Here is a 17,875-nt window from a genome sequence, read left to right as displayed (position 1 = left end):
TCTGAAAAGACAAAGCTAATGTGCACAATTTGCACAGATTGAACTTGACACACTCTGCGTTTGCATTCCATGTAGTACCATCATGATAACAATGCGTACTAGGAAATCATGCAGATTTACTGGGTATGTGACTGTTTATACATATTTCATGATTACATGTGTGCGTACATCTGTGTGTGTGCAGTAAATATGACCTTAGGTCAGCATTTAACTTGAAGCAAAGTTGACAGTCGAGCCTTTCGAAAGCAAGCAATTTTACATGATCTAGTGAGGACTTCTGTATCCAGTTTCTAAAGTAGATATGATATTTAAGAAAGTTTTATTTGAGTTGTTGTTGTTGTTGTTTTTTTTGTTTTTTTTGTTTTTTGTTTTTTTGCTTTGTTTTGTTCCCAAAGTTTTTCAGCCCAAAAAGAAGTTATACAGAAAATTGTGACAAGGTGTCCACACACCAATGTAGTCTAAAAAAAAAAAAAAATGAAAATTATGACAGCCAGATATGACAAGATAAAAAAAAAAAATGTGGCCACTTTTAAAGAACATTTGGGTGGATAAGCGAACATGGAAAGCAGTTTGTGTGTAGCATTTTGGCTCTTCAGACAACAGCATTTTAAAGCACTTTCTCTTATTCTGACATGCGTCATGAACACGTCCATCTGTTCAGGGTTCCCCACGCTTCCCTTGGCACAAAATCATTTATTTATATCAAAATGAAATTTGAAGCATCAGATGTTGCAAAATAATTACCTTATTTACTTATATGATATATATATATATATATATATATAAAACATTACTAAGTCTTAATTTCTTTTTTTAATTCTTTTTTTTTTTTTGTCAAAAACTATTTTTAAAATACTATGTATATATTTTAAATAAATTACTTTGTATACAATATATATATATATATATATATATATATAATTTTTTTTTTTACACTTATATTCTTAGCATTTTTTTTAGTGGGGGAAACAACTATTTGCCAAAAATGTGAAACAAGAAAAAAAATATAAGAGCGAATACTTGTACTATATGTGAATTAATGAAATCCTATTAGCGGATACCGCCATTGGCAAGATGGCTTTGAGGTGGTACATGTTGGCAAGTTCTCTCTGAAAATATTGTTCTGTTTTGGGGCGTACAGTCTGCCTAAGCTCTCCCTCTTTGCCCTTTTACCTTCTACCCATGTGTATAGGTTTCTCACACCATATGTCTGAACCCAGCACGCTAGCTTTGCTATCTCGTAAGCGGTGACTAAGGAGATGTATTCGGAGGTGCACCTCGTGGTTTATTTACATTTATTTTTATGATTTACAGCGTTTTAGAGTGGCTGCGTGCTGCGATAGCAACTCGACACTCAGTGTTGCACTTCAGAGCGTTAAACTGTATGCAAATTGATGGCAATATTTGCCAGCGAGCCTCATAATGGGCTAGCTGATGGCTTAAATAAATAGCAGTCATATACTGTACTCCCACACATATATTTACACACACCAAAACCTGGCAGTGGTGGAAGGGAAATAAAGGTGACATGCTGCAAGGAGCCTCACTCCAAAACGAGTAACATGTTTTTCCTTAAGTTATTTAACACCAGAGTGCTTTTGGAAAGAAAGGAAATAAATAAATAAAACTAACAGCACTCATCAGAAGCTACAATCTCCAGCTCTCAAGGTGCTGCAGAGATTTAAGGCTTTACAAGGTAGCAATGTAAAAAACCTTTGAATGTTCAGCACCAGTGGTTTCAAAGGGCTTGTTTGAAGTTGCCTTAACTGCTGAGAAATGACGAACCCAAGAGAACATTTTCAGGTGGCTCTGAAAGAGCCAGAGTAAATAAAGTAAGGAGCAAGTAAAAACAAGAATTTATAACAACCTTATTTCACCTTTTTCAAGAACATTTCAGACCAAAGACATTTTTTTGTCTTTTGAACTTTTTTGTTGTGTATAACCATGAAAAGACTACAGATATTTACATCTTATCAACAACAACATAAATCTGGGACTGTTTGAAGTTTTTCCTTAAATCTGCTAATTTGGTTAAAAAAAAAAAAAAAAATCTCACTTAAAAAGGAATGTGTGTAGTTTCTGTGCCACAAATGAGATTAAACAGAATTGGTGAATAAATGTTTATTAACATTTTCAGTTATCTTTTATTTTTACATTTTCAGTTTTAATTTTATGTGCTTATATTTATTTTTTATATTTCTATATCTAGGTAAAAAAGTTAGTTTTTGTGATTTTACAACTTTCCAAGGCAACGTTTACAAGTTTTCCAGTTATATTTTATTTCAGCTTCCTTTCCTTCCATTTTTGTTCTTTTTTTTTTAATGTTTTTAGGTTTAGTTAACAGTATCAGCAATTTCTTTAATCATTCCGAAAGCATTTTCGTAACATGTAATAATAAATATTAATGATGTAGTTATTTTATATTAAATCATCTCACGATTGATGTTCATATTCATAATCATAATGTATTAATATTAGGATTTGCTCAGTGTTAAAAAGTAAAAGCCAGCAGGCAAGTGCTTCATATCCCATCTGTCAAGATGTTTGGAAGGAAACCTTGTGACGTTCTTCAGCCTCTCTAGTAGAGTGTTGACGAGATGTGTGTGTACTCATCCTCAACTATATTTACAAGGCTGCTAACAGCCATGAAGGACTCTTGACTGTTTCATGGCAACTTGGGCCACTTGGGAATCCACTTAAATCAGAGTGTTGCTCCGATCCTGCTACTGGGAATCAGACTAGGGGCACACACCACCACAATTATTTGACACTTTGAACATCTACAGAACCTTGAACATATGACATGTTTATGCAATTTTTTTGATTGGATAACAAATTATATTCAATCACTTCTTAAAAATAACAATATAGCAAGAGTAATAGGTTTTTTTTTTCTTCCATGCACCAACATCTCAGAGACTACAGAGAAACAAAGTTACTTTAACAAGCTTTTTGTCTCCCTCATACATGCATTGTCTCTGTTTGTGTCTCTCAGTAGGTGCTAGCTCACAGTGAGGGGTTGAGAGGAGTGTGTAGCCCCTGGCCTGCTGCTGAATCAAAAGCAAGCAGTGAGAAACCTGCTGGAAATGGGGCTTGCTCATTTGATGTGCGTGGCAGGGCTGCTTTGAACCCCAGTTGCTGGGTGTGCAGATAAAAGTTACATTACCGTCCTGCTAATTTTCTAAAAGTCAACATCCTGCAGCCACAGAGAATGGCGTGCAATCAGCCTGCGCTAAAGCACAGACATGCCACGATTCTATACTCTTTGCCAATCATATCTGATAACAGTAACCTGTTCTCAGCGGCAGCCCTATATCTCCTATTAATGTTCTGCTTGATCTCATTTCTCCACAGATCATTACCAGTGCTGAACATGTTTCATCAACATGGCCTTTGGCAGGGATCCCCAAACTTTTCTGTCAGTTGACCTAAAATATTTACTTTTTAAAAAATCCCCTGAGGATTTAAGTTATTATTTCAATAATTCAACATCATTTGAATGTTAAGGTCCCAATGTAGGTTCATGTTCATATGTGTAAACATTAATAAATTACAATATGTCTTCATCTTTATGATTTAATTGGTTAACTTTTTTTTCAGAAAATGAACCCACTGCAGTTCTCTCACAAATGTATTATACAATTTATAAACTTGTACAAAATTATTGAAAAGTTTAGTCACATTTACTTAATGGATAACATTAACAGTTTGTTTGTTTGTTTGTTTATAATTTAATTCAAAGAAATTAGGGCTTCAAGATCTAATTTATAATCAAGATTATCAGTAATCAGTAAGATAATCAGTGATTACAACTAGTTCAAATCAACATCATTTTAGCAAATGATTTAAGTTTCAAGTTGTAGTTTTCACTTCTGTTTGCAGTAGGACACACAAAACAAATTTTAAAGAAATGTTACCTGACATTCTAAAAGAAGCTTTAGAATCCTAATTTTTTTTTTTCTGTGTTCCTGTCATAATCGTTCAGCCCTACTCTCTCAGTCAATCTAGTATTTGTATTTGAAATAGACATATACTCAACCTCTGATGTGCAGCATTGTGCGCAGAGACACATTTTGTTTCTATCTTTAAACACCAGCACAATCTTTCGGAAGACTGGTTGAAGTTGACTTTTCCGGCTCATTTCATTTCATCTCATAGAATTATTTTAGCATAAAATGTTCTGTTTAATCCTTAGCACAGTATTTTGACACTTTTGCCTTTCCCTTTCGCAGCTAAGCATTGCGTACATATTCATACAAGTATGAGATTGGGCTCTTTATAACTTTAGATCCTAAGTTTACAGTAATATTTCCCTAAGGGGTAACTCCAAACTTCAAATTTAGCTGGCCTCCTGTAGCTGTGTTCAGTCTAATTTATATAAAGTCTCAGACTCATTATTTTGTACATTCATGTGCTTTAGCGAGCTCCAGGCCAGAGTTGCTGCACCAGTATGAGCACTTATCTAAAAACATTATTTTTTTCTTAACTGTAGTTAGAGAAGATAATTTTCCTTCATTTATCCTGTTTTCTCCTGTAACATCTTTGTTTCAGGTTATCAGAAGTACTATAGATTACAAACCTCTGTTATATCTCCTATCTTCACTAAAATGTATTTTTCATTGCACTTACCAACCAGATTCTACAGAGTATTCACTGACATTTGCTTAAAATGAAGTCCAAAATCTCTGAGGTTTACATAGCAGATAAAGGAAGCAGTGCCCTTTAAATAGGATGATTATAAGAAATGTGTGGGCCAACTTGCTCTCGTGGACTTGTTTGTTGAAATTAAAATTGCAAAAAGTTTATGTGGAGCAGAGAGTACACAGCCTGCGGGACGTATGTATGTGAGTCATCTAAAAACTTTTTTTTAATAAGACAGCTCATCTCGGTGGACCCCCTACAGAAAGAGAGTTGTCAGATACCTTATTGAGTGCTGAAAAGCTTGGCACTTACCACGCAAAGCTGGAATGATACAGGAAGCCACAGGATAGATGAGGCTAATTTTTTTAAATAGTTTTCAGTGTAGCTGCAAGCCTTGAATTGTGCAGATCCATCATTATTGTGGAGTGCAGTACTTTTAGAGGAGCCGCTGTCTTTGCTGGCTGTCGAATTAGCAGGAATCTGAAATGCAGAATGAACAGACGTGCTTTTGCACTGACTGTGGTGACTGGGGAAATGTAGATTTGACATTACAATTGATGGCCTTTTTTGTCTGACTCAAAGTGTTTTTCTTTTCTTTTTTCTCATCGTTAAAGTTGTTTGGATCATGCACACCCGGAGACCTCCATTTGTTTCCAGTCTGTCAGAGTACTGCACTACTAAAGATAAAGCCCTTTTGATACAGAAATATACTGTAACTATGCATTTTACAATACAAATGGAAGGTGAATACAATGACATATTTCTTGTTATTATATTTTATTTCACTGAGAAGATGCTGACCATGTTTACGATGTTTACGATGCAACCAAAAAAAAAACTTAATCAGTGTTTTTTTTTTCCCATTTTTCAGTAAAACGTTGCATATTTTATATATAATTACTCGACATACTTTTATAGAGAGTGAGAGCATCAGAGAGAGAGAGAATTTGCATTTTATATAGAATTTGTATTATGAAATTTTGAGCATTTGTTCATACTACATATATCTTTAATACATTTTTAAAAACATTTGTATATACTTTTAAAGAGATCTAATATACATTATTAAATATGTATAACAAAATGTTATAATATAATGTAATATATATTATCTCATTAAATATACAAAAATAATTTGACAATATATCTTGAATTAAGTTTTAAATCACAATTTGCTTGCCCATTTCTGCATTTATTTATTCATTCAGTCATTCAGGTTTAACAAAACTGTCATCAGAATTGCTCTTTTAATCCATCATATAAGGAACAAAACTAGACGTGGCTGCCAAATGTATCTTTTTTAAATTATATTTTAAAAGCTCACGTCTTCTGTCATTTCAAAGATGGCACAATCATCAGCCTTTTTTGTTTGCTCTTTTCTTCTGTTCCTCTACAGGTGGTGAGGTGCCCTACACGACTTTGGCTACAAGGATGATGATGGGGGTTTGGTGGCTCTTTGCTCTGATAGTCATCTCCTCCTACACAGCAAATCTGGCTGCTTTCCTCACCATCTCCCGCATCGAGAACTCCATTCAGTGAGTGCACACATTTATTCAAAGTGTCACTCTTGCAGCTAGCATCAAAGACTGTAATCATCTGCACAGTAACAAAACAACAAACAACTTTCCTTAGGTTTCGATCTTCATCTCAGTTAAATATGTTGTGCAGTTTAAGCATTACTAACAAAGATAGGATTTCTGGCTTGTGTAGGAACAGTATTAATTGAGCACAACTCTTCAAGTGAAAACATCTCCCACATTCTTAGGCAAAAAAGTGTGTGTGTGTGTTCCTGTTATGAAGATCATGGCCTTCTGTTATTAGCATTCAGAAGTCGGGGACATGTTGTTTCTAATAAATACTAGTAAAAAACATTTTATTTATGTGACAGGAAGGTGTATAATTGGTGAAGAATCTTGTCGAGCATCAAAAAACTAATTCTGACTTGAACATTTGAAACAGACTCAAATGATGTCACTTCCTATTAGTTTTAGGTGGTGGTGGTTTAAGTGTAGCTCAGATTTGGAACGAAGGCTAATTGTCATGTTTTGTATTCGGTTATTGTTTTTATTATTTATTCTTATTTGTATTATTTTAAATACTATAACAAGTGATATAAAATAGGCCTATATGAAATCAGTTGTTTATGGCTCACAGTTTGATATAGAATATGGGGGGAAAACATAGGGGGGAAAACATATAATACAAGGATGATTTAGAACTGCACAAATAAACATTCCTATAAAACCTGATACATCATATTTTACACTCAAGCTTGAAAATTTCTTTAAAAACATGTATGGGTAATCGAGCAAACCGAAGTTGATTATGTCCAGTAAGTGTTCATCATTAAATATTGTTCACAAAAGTTACAAAGTTATCTTGGTGTTGCTAAGGTTACATTATTTAACTAACATGAACAGGACATTACAGTATTTATTAATCTTTGTTAATGGAAGTTAATGAAAGTACTGTCAGGGATCTGGGATGAGGACCCAACTGCAGTGAGATAACGAGGTTTTATTGACGAGACAGACTGATACAAGAGGTAGTGAAGTGCACAACAGATACAGTACCACAACAGGAACACAAACAGAACAGCTAGGGAAGGCCACTGGGAAGGCTTCAGGAAACAACTGGCAGAATATTAGGCCAACAGAGAGGGTAGCAAGACCAGGCTGACAGAGAAGGCCACACAAGGCACCATAGAGCAGAGCTCAGAAACTTGTGGACCACTGACTCTGGAGACAGACCAGATGCCAGGCTGGTAGAACCAGGGCAGGACACATGGGGACAGGTCAGGAACTCGAACACCAGACTAGACAGGACAAATTTCCACAAAAACACAAGTTAAATCCAAGACAAGGAATAAAAACCAATGAACTAATAAAAGTAACAAAATAATAAGTTACCAATTTAACCAACTTAAGAGATCAAACAAAACCAAGAATCAAGACTAGAAAACTAAATAAATATTACAAATGAAAGCAAAAGGCAAGAACAAACCAATTACTAAAACAAGGAGCAAGACAAGAACATAGAATCACAAGGGCTAGACAAAACAAGGGCAGAAGACCAACCAGACAGGGAGACAAGGACACATATTCAGCAACATCCACAGACAGAGGGGGTGATAATGAAAATGGACCAGCAAACACAAAAGGGAAAGGTGCAATACATGAGGGACAGGTGAGCACAATTAGACCAACTAGGGTAACAAGAGTGTGTGGTAAAGAGGAAACAAAGAGGAGGGGCTAAAGGAAGACATGGCCGAGAAAATAACTAACAAGTCCATGTGCTGACACTAGACACAAGAAACAAACATAAAACAAAGTGACAGTGCAAAACCCTGACAAGTACGGTCATTTATTATTAGTTCTTGCTAATTAGCAGTGCATTATCTAATGTTAAAAAGCCCAACTTTGATTTTAATAATGCATTAGTAAATGTTGAAATTAACTTTTAACTAAGATTAATAATTGCTATAGAAGAATTGTTCATTCTTAGTTAATGTTTGTAGTTAACATTAACTAATGAACCTTATTATAAAATGTTACCATTATCTTGTTTACTTTATAAAAATCTTTATAAAATGTACTTTCACACAGAAAGCTGTGGCAACCTGAAGGTGGACAATTTTAGAATGATGTGAGGTCTTTTACTTTGGTTAAAAAAGGTGTGTGTGTGGGGGGGGGATTCCGCCCACTATGAGATGACACTAATTGAGTGCCATAATTAGACTAAGACTCACCAGTGTCCAGCAGTCATAGAGTTAATTGTTTTGTAATAACGTGCTCTGTGATTTCTTGTGCCTCACATGTGGTTAATCAAATTCACAGATGACGAGCAGTGATAGAGTTAATTGTGCTCGTAACGCTCCTCGTCTCCTTCATCATATAACCATGTAGGCGATTTGGATTTGGATAGGGGCGTTACTATGGAAAATGAGACTATTTAGTATTTATTTTTTCAAGATTTTTATTTTTCTTTGCATTAGATTATCATTAATGACCTTCTGCGTAGATCGCTTGATTCTAGCTCTATGCACCTAATTAGGATTTCCATAAATTTTAATGTATTATCTTTTAATGTGTAGACGATGGCAGGGTAATTACAGAAATAATTACACACTAAACTGTGCACCCAGGGGTCTGTTGTATTTAAAATACACAATTCAGTCAGGATGAACTGAAAGATTTATGAGACCAGCTGGGTGGTGGACTGAGGTCACAATTACATAGTTTTGCCTTGAGAGGGGATTCATAATTTAATAGGTTTAAAGTCGGTACAGTTTGTTTAGTATCATATTCTTTTGTTGCTGTGAGAATTTTAAGCCAGATGGATAGGGGACCAGAAGGATGGAGCTTTAGTTTATCAGTCTCTTTTTATCGACTTTACTGATGCCAACCCAGTGTTAATTAAATCAGGGCAACATCAACTTATTGACAACTCTCACTTACCCCACATAGCTCTTAACCAGCAAACACAAAGTCTATACATTCGCTCGTTTCATTCATCAGGCTGGTTCCTCGAGGAATTCAGTTGAAAGCTTTGTACTTACTTGATATTGAATGCATTTATGTGAAACTTTTTCAGCATGGCTGAATTCTGAGGTGAGTATCAAAAGCACAAATCAATGCCTGCAGAGTAACTGTGAAAACTTTTTTAGTTTTGTTTTACACATACTGGCACCGTGATGGCCCGGATTCAGCTGTAGACATTTAGCGAAATGATTTATCATCTTGTGAGTGTGGAAAACACTTCAGATGGATGTTGCTTGTGCTGATTGCCATTGTTTTGAAGGATTTGCAAGACTGTGCCACTGATTTGCTGGATGAAATACAGCTTAGCAAAAAAAAAAAGAAAAACTATTCACTTTTAACCCAAAACCGCATGAAAATGCCATCCAGTTTGATTTTTTAACAGAGGAAAGTAATAAAGACTGTACAGCAGCCTCAATGTTTGAAGCCTCAATGTTTGAATCTGCATTACAATGTACCCTTGGGAAGAAACGGGTTTGAATTTTCATGCATATTGTTAAATCGGTTTAGAAGTATTAAAATGAAACAGATTGTTCAGTGGGACTTCATACATCCATCTGTGAAGGTGAAGGAGGGCTAGGCTACAGGCCTCTCAAGAGTTATTATTTATTTTTTTTATTTTTTTTGCACTCTCAGTTTGCCAGCCATGCCAGTTTGCCTGCGGTCTGGCTACTAACAGTTACTCTGTGCCATAGATGACAGTTTTCCCGGGCAAAGCAGCAGCCGTAGCATTTGAATGCCGCCAGATGGTCACCTATAAAGGGTGTGAAAAAGCGTATACACAGATAGATTGCTATTCTTGAGGCTAACTGAATTTTGCTGGAACAAGAACACATTGCTGCATTGCAAATGTTCCGCTAGTATTAAAAATTACAGAGATGGATTTAACTGCAGTCAACTGAATCTATAAATATTGCAGGCTAGTGCAAATCTACAACTGTGATTCTACTTTTTCAACACTGACCCTGTTTAAAGAACACATTTTCTGGCTTTTAGTGCATGTTATTTAACTGTGAGGTCATCTATATGCTAGTGTACTCATAAACCAGATGGATCCAGTTCTTCTCTTTCAGGAAGACAAACCTAAAATATTGAAGACTTATCCTGCACTTCATAGATCTCTCCAATCAGATGCTCTCCTGAGTGAAAATGTCCTCACTATGCCACCGGCACCTTTTTTCGCATATGCCAATGGACCACAAAACCATATTTGTAGAAATAGCCAAAAAAACATTTGTATGGGTCAAAATTATAGATTTTTCTTTTATGCCAAAAAATCATGTTCCATGAAGGTATTTTGTAAATTTCCTACTGTAAATATATTAAAACATATTTATTGATTATTACCTATACATTGCTAAGAACTTCATTTTGACAACTTTAAAGGTGATTTTCTCAATATTTAGATTTTTTTTACACGCTCAGATTCCATATTTTCATAGTTTTATCTTAGCCAATATCGTCCGATCCTAACAAACTATTGGAAAGCTTATTTATTCAGCTTTCAATTTATGTATAAGTCTAAGTTTCGTAAAATTGACCCTTACGACAGGTTTTGTGGTCCAGTGTCACATACATAAATACAATACAAACAGTAATTGTGAAAATAACTATAAAAAGTACAAATGTAATTTATTCATGATGTAATTTATTCATGATCATCATCCACCAGAAATGATTCTAATATGCTGAGTTGTTGCTCAAGAAACATTTCTTATTATTGGCAATGTTAAAACCAGTTGTGCTGTTTAATAGCTGATATAGTTTTGTCAAAATTATTTGATGAATATAAAGTTCAGAGGAAAGGCATTAATTTGAAAGAGAAAATTTTTATAACATTATAATTTCTCTTTACTGTCACTTTTGATCAATTGAATGCATCCTTGCTGAATAAAATAATTAATTTATTTAAAAGAAATACAATCTTACTGACCCCAAGCCTTTGAATTGTAGTCTATATAGTTTATTATCAGCACTGCATCATTTTTTTATTATTATCATTTAAAAACATTATTTATCCAAATAGACCAAAACATTGACTATTATTATTATTATTATTATTATTATTATTATTATTATTATTATTATTATTATTATTATTATTATTATTATCTTTCTCTAAACTGTGTTATTATAAGCCTAACGATTTGTTATTCTTAATAGAATTTGGAACTTGTGTAGTATGAGACAACTGACTATAGCAAGGTGCGAATCATCATTAATGATTGACATCAGCCTATTGGCTATTTTAGAAAAGGGGTCAAATCCTGTTGTATGTTCCGCCCAAACTTCCTGTATTAATAAGAAATATGTGTGATAACTGCTTTTAGTGTTTTTATATTAGGTGCAAAGGGACCCACAGAGTAAGTAGAACACAAAGACGAAGGACTTACATTAGCATTGAAAGTGTAATGTCACAGACCAGACCTGCATTCCTCAGTAGCTCTGCAATGGTGCTTTATAGTACTTTATAGTACTGCAGGGTACTCACGGGTCATTTTAACAGCAGTTCTCCATGCAAATGACACCCGACACATACCCATAATCTTTCGGGAGGGGTGGGGATTAAGTGGCGAGATTAATTGGGAGCAATAAAAGATTAACATTTGTTGGCAAGTTCATTAAACCTTCAAAGGGTGCTCGCGGAGTTAAGTACCAGAAGAAGATGACAGCTGTCTGATGTAATAATATTTGATTAATTAGAGGTCAGTCCAGCTGTCTGCTGGAATCTCAATGGCACCAACCCACGCTTTCTGCTGTCATTGACGTGCTGCTCAAATGTATAGAAATAATGTTATAGAGTTGGTCATGTTGAATATTAACACCGTGCAAAAGGACATAATTTGTATTATTATCAGTTTTATAAATTAAGTTCGACTTAATGAAACGCTTTGATGAACTGCAGTATTTTGCAGGGAAGGCCTCATCTTTATTGTGTTTTCCAATTATTTGCTTTATATAAATATTACTGCAGGGAATTATTGTCCCTTGGTTCGCTAACTTTTAATTAGATGTAAGATATTAACACAAATTGCTGAATAAACAATATTCGACATAACATAAGTGGGAGAGTGTCTGCGCAGCAAAGCTGCTGGATGGATTTATACTCACTTACACTGGTACAATTAAACTCAAACCTGTGGGTATTCATGCATCCACAATGTAGACGTTGCAAATAATGTTTTAATCATTAAATGATTAACGCCCCCAGGCATCAACCCAATAATATTGTTTCTCTGTATTTTAGCTTGTAATATGTTTCATTGTTCCCCTCCAGGTCTCTGCAGGATTTGGCTAAGCAGACAGACTTGCCATACGGCACGGTTCTGGACTCGGCCGTCTACGACCAGGTCCGCAGTAAAGGCATGAACCCTTTCGAGAGGGACCCGATGTACTCGCAGATGTGGAGGATGATCAACCGGACAGGAGGAGCCGAAAACAACGTGGAGGAATCGAAAGAAGGCATCCGGAAGGTAGGGTGCTCCGGGCGCTATGACTGCCGCCACCGTTTATCTAATTACAGTGCTTAACTAAGCAACGGTTTGTGAAGATAGCACTAATGTTTTCTGAATAGAGATATCAAAGCAAAAATGTGCTAATGTGGCTTAATGGTGCTTGAGTTATGAGTGATTTAACTCTGAAAATTCCCCCACTGAATTCCCATACTAATTAGGTGCGGGTTAATGCCTTATTTGTTAACCCACGATTTTTTATTCCTCACTTCCAAGCGTGTTTTCATTTGGAATTTTAAACGAGCTTTAGCACTGCAATTAAAAAGGCTGGTAGGCGAGTGAAGTATGAAGGCAGAGAGTCTGCGCCGCCTTCAGATCTTGTGAGAATACTAAAGAGCAAATGGCTGACTAGAGTGTTTTGTTAATGTGATATCATCTCACAGGTGTTCAGTTAAATACTGTATGACAAGGTGACACCTCTGTCTTACCCTCCTTCAGCCTCTTCTTCCTTTGCCTCTTCTGTTTTCACTTGCCTTACTTCCTCTGTGGCATGTAGGCTTCAGAGCGCCACCTAGTGACTGACTCCTGGAGTTTCTCTAAGTATTTATGGCCACAACATAAAGTAATTTATATTTCAGCCATTTAACAGATGCTTTTACCTAAAAGAAATTTATAAAAAAAAAAAAAAGTACTTCAGTTTTGCATATGGTGCTGGATTATTGACAGCAGATTGTAGCCATGCAAATCTTCAACCTAATAAACAAGCCAACATGATCTCAGTTTTTTCTAAGTAGTTTATTTATTTATTTTAAATAGTATTTTTTTGCAAGCAATTGTGCATGGAAATATATATATATTGACTATGTGAATAATTATTTTAACATTTTAGTTTAAAATGCTGCTAAACTGGCTTTATTATTTTATTTTATTTTTTAATGATTACAGTGGGTGATTCTTCAGTTAGCATGATTATAGGTATATATAAAAGAAATCCGACCCCATCCCCCGCCCACCCCAAAAAAAAAAAGAAAGAAATCTGTCATGTTTTTGCTTGCCGTCATGTTGTCCAAAATCTGTCTGACTGGCTTTATACTGTGGAACACAAAATATATTTTGAAGAATGTCAGTAACCAAACCGTTCTGGTTCCTATTGGCTTCCCACACAGTGTCCCACATAGCTCCGGAGTTTTTTTATTTTTATTTTTTAAGAAAAATATCCATATTTAAAACTTTATAAACAGTAATCTCTAGCTTCTGCTAACTGTCTCACAAAAGAAAGACATTCTGGTGGATGACGTAGGAAGTTGGCGTAGTGAGGATTTGTAAAAAAAAAACAAAAAAAAATGTAGGATTTCAATATGAGCCTGGTTCTCGTGAGACTGCATATTCTCTCCGGAGTTTACACTATGCCAGTGTTAATTCCGTTGATGAATTATTTTCGTAATAATTGTCCTCAACTACATTTTTTTCACTGACGACAATGAGACGATGAACCAAAACTCTTTTTGAATGACAAAAACTGTGAATGACATAGATTTACGTATCTATTGACATTTTCGTCAATGAATAAATAAGAGACAAAAATGTTAGGTAGGGACGATTTGGGAAGAGATTCATTCAGAATGAATCAGCTGTGTGGTTTGTAGGCTAGATACATACATATGAACAGGCGGGACATAAGCTAACATACATTGCTGCACGTCACATAAAAATACTCTTTCGTGTCGCATGAACAGAGAATTACACCCAAAATGATTTCAAATTGTCTGTTTTTGACGAGTGTTCACACAAACACAGTTGATTATGTCGTAAGTGAATGTAAACATTAGGAAAAATGTGTATCGGTACATTGCATCCATTGCAACTATGCATTCTGTTTTAAAGGGATAGCGAGCTAATTTAATTGCTATTGTCAAAGTCATTTATGTTCATTGATCATCATCACTTACTTCGGAAATGTCAGACTGGACTTTGGATTCTGTGCCTCTCCAGTTTTCCTCCTTATTGCAGACCTTGATTTCCAAATGAAATGCTAAATTAACTTTCATCTGAAAAGAAGACTTTGGACCACTGAGCAACAGTCCAGTTCTTTTTTTTCCTTACCACAGGTGAAACTTTTCTTATGTTTTTTTCTCTGGTTCAGGAGTGGCTTGGTTTTAGGAATGTTACAGCCATCGCCCTTTTCCTGAAGACGTCTGAGTGTGGTGACTCTTGATGCGCTGACTCTGGCTTCAGTCCACTCCTTGTGAAGTTCTTGAATCTGCTTTTCCTGACAATGTTCTCAAGGCTGTGGTCATCTCTGTTGCTTGTGCACATTTTTCTACCACAATTTTTCCTTCCATTCAACTCTCTATTAATATTTTTTTAATACAGCACTCTGTGAACAGCCAGCCCTTTCAGGAATGACCTTCTGCGGCTTCCCCTCCTTGTGAAGCGTGTTGATTATTGTCTTCTGGTCAACTATCAAGTCACTAGTCTTTCACTAGTCTTTCCCATAATTGTGGTTGCATGTGTTAACTAGCCCAAGAGGTAGTATTTATACTCAAAATTAATCAAACTTGTCAAGCTCAAAATAGAATATTCTAATCTTTTGAGATACTGATTTTTTCCCCTTAAGCAATAAGTCGTAACCTTCAGAATTAAAAATAAATAAATAAACACCTTGAAATATTTCTGTTTGTGTGCAATGACTCTAGAATATAAGAAAGTTTGCTTTTTTAATTAAATTCCCAAAAATGAAGACCTTTTCCATGATAATTAAATTTTTGGAGATGCACCTGCACACCCAGGATGGCTAGAGAGTGAGTAAATCATGGGGCAATTTTCATTTTTGGGTGAACTATCACTTTAATGCTCCAACAACATTTCAAATATTGTATAACTCTGTGGAGGTGAAACAGTTTTGTGTGCAGTTATGTTGCTAAATGCAATACTGAGTTAAATAAATGATATTCCCAACAGAGGCAATGTTGACTTTTGTTTTTATGTGCAGAAAACAGAATAAAAACAACAATCTTAAAATAAATCATGAACTGACTTTCGGCAAAAAGCTGCACATATTGTACTCTACAACAATAAAGTGTTTCAGAAGACACAAAACAAATGACAAGTGGAGAACAGTAGCAGATTCTTAGTAACAGAAGCCTTTCTGCCTCTCTCACATTTTCTCTTCTCATTTACTACATAAATAGCCTTGCAGACTCTTCACAAGCACAGACAAATGTTCTTCTTAGAATTATCAGACAATAGTAAGTTCTGTCACCATTTACTTGACTTTCTTCCATGGAACAACAAAGGATATATTTAGCAGAATGCCTTAACTTTTATATTGCATACAGTGAAAATGAATGGGCAACGGGAGCTGTCAATCTTAAAAATTAACAAAGTAGCCCATATAACTTTTTATATGAGATTTGAAGTCCTCTGAAACCATGCAATAGTTTTTGTTTTGGTCAACTGAGGACCTGGTATTGAAAAGCAGTGTTGGGTATAGTTACTTTGGAAAGTAGTTAGTTAGGTTACAACGTTACCATCAATTAAAAGTAATCAGTTATGATACAGCGTTACCTATTCATAAAAGTAAAGCGTTAGAGTACTCATGCGTTACCAAAAATTAAAAGCCGTTTGCAGCGGCTCACACACGACAGACACAGCCCCCGGCCCCTTTAAATGCACCTAGAAGTCGTGACTCCCGACAATGAATAACGTCAGTCATCCGACTAAATTAACACTGCAGGATAACAATAACAGGAAAGACAGTCAGCAATCGGCTATTCCACATGGCGTTTTATTTATTTATTATCACAGAACATATTATTAATCAAAATTTGCACCTACCCAGCCCGGGTAGCCTAGGCTACTGTATATTATGAGCACCACAAGAAAACTCCTGATTTTTCTTTAACTTTAAATAATGCAGTTATCAAAGTACAAGTATGCTTACTTGTAAACACAACCTTAAACAGGCTTGCAGATTTAAATCCATTTAGAAATGATGAACAATCAGCCAGCCAATGATCTAACAGAAATTAACAGCTGCCTGTCAAACAAAAATGATAACAAACCGAATTAAATCCTTCACTGCCACACAGGCAAATGACAAATCGCTTAATAGCCGAACTAATTATTATTAAAGTGTCACTCACAGTCACAAGCCTAAATTCGCTTTAACACAGTCCTCTTACATTTACTCTTCAAAGTAGTGATTAAAACGTAGCGTTAAATTTGAGGTAGAATTTTTGAAGGTCGACGGAAGCTTTTCACCAACGCAGTGTGCATTTTACCATTATGTTCTTTTCTTTTTTGTTGACAAATTGAAAATAATGTGCGTACTTTCATAAACCAAATGCTGTCCTCTCTGCCATCTTGCCGGGAGTTCGAAAAAAAAAAACACACACACACACAGGGTCAGGCGCAGGGCACAGACGCATCACAGCCATTGACTTTACGATCACAGAGCTTCGGCTCCGCTGATACTGTACATCCGCAGGTGGCACAGTAGACCTAGGACTACTGTCTGACAAAAAGCAGGCTGCAGTCGGGATTTTCCTTTCCTTAAAATAATGGATTACTTTTTTTTTAAAAATAACGAAGTTACTGATTACTTACGCACGAAACTAACGCGTTAAGTTACACATTTCAGGAAAAAAGTAATTAGAGTACTCTAACGCGTTACTTTGTAACGCGTTACCCACAACACTGTTGAAAAGGTTGCTTAAAAATAAAAATAAAATACTATGAACTATTCACTTACATTATATAGAACATAGCAGCTTGGATATTCTTCTGTAGATAAATAGATGTGTTCTGTGGATTAAATAAAAGTAATAAAGGTTTGAAACAACATGAAAACAAGTAAATGATGATGAATTTAATTTATGGATGAACTATCCCTTTAAAGAATCAAAGAACAGCCGCAGAATTCATTGTGTAACAGCAGGGCTTGTCGCAGCTTGTGCTTATCCATAATAAAGGAGTATCTGGTACACTGGACAAACATCTGCTCTGATTTCCCTAGCAAATATCGGTGATGTTTATTCTCAGTTGTATTCATCTCTTCTCTGAGCTAGTCATGTGCTAATGCTGAGAGCCCCTGTTTGTCTCATTTTTCAATAATAGGAGCAGACTGGGAATTTCATTTCACTGATAAGGGTGATGCTTTCTTAATTCATGAGCAGAGCATACAAGATTTATGTTTTTATGGCACATTTTCACCGACATTGCAAAAAATGATAAGTTCACTCA

The 17,875-nt window shown here is 35.4% G+C and overlaps 1 protein-coding gene across 2 annotated transcripts in view; it reads left to right on the top strand.

Annotated features, from left to right (window-relative positions):
- Positions 1–17,875, top strand: part of LOC113096327 (glutamate receptor ionotropic, delta-2-like) — a 148,844-nt gene that overhangs the window by 92,060 nt on the left and 38,909 nt on the right. For both annotated transcript variants that reach the window (XM_026261680.1, XM_026261681.1), the window contains exons 10-11: positions 6,038–6,176; positions 12,457–12,652. In XM_026261680.1, coding sequence (XP_026117465.1) covers positions 6,038–6,176; positions 12,457–12,652 — 335 coding nt within the window. The remainder of the gene's footprint in view (positions 1–6,037; positions 6,177–12,456; positions 12,653–17,875) is intronic.

The sequence above is a fragment of the Carassius auratus genome, unplaced genomic scaffold, assembly GCF_003368295.1.
Source record: "Carassius auratus strain Wakin unplaced genomic scaffold, ASM336829v1 scaf_tig00215912, whole genome shotgun sequence".
Classification (NCBI taxonomy): Eukaryota; Metazoa; Chordata; class Actinopteri; order Cypriniformes; family Cyprinidae; genus Carassius; species Carassius auratus.
Note: the sequence above shows the minus strand (reverse complement) of the source record. Positions and strands in the feature narration are given on the sequence as shown.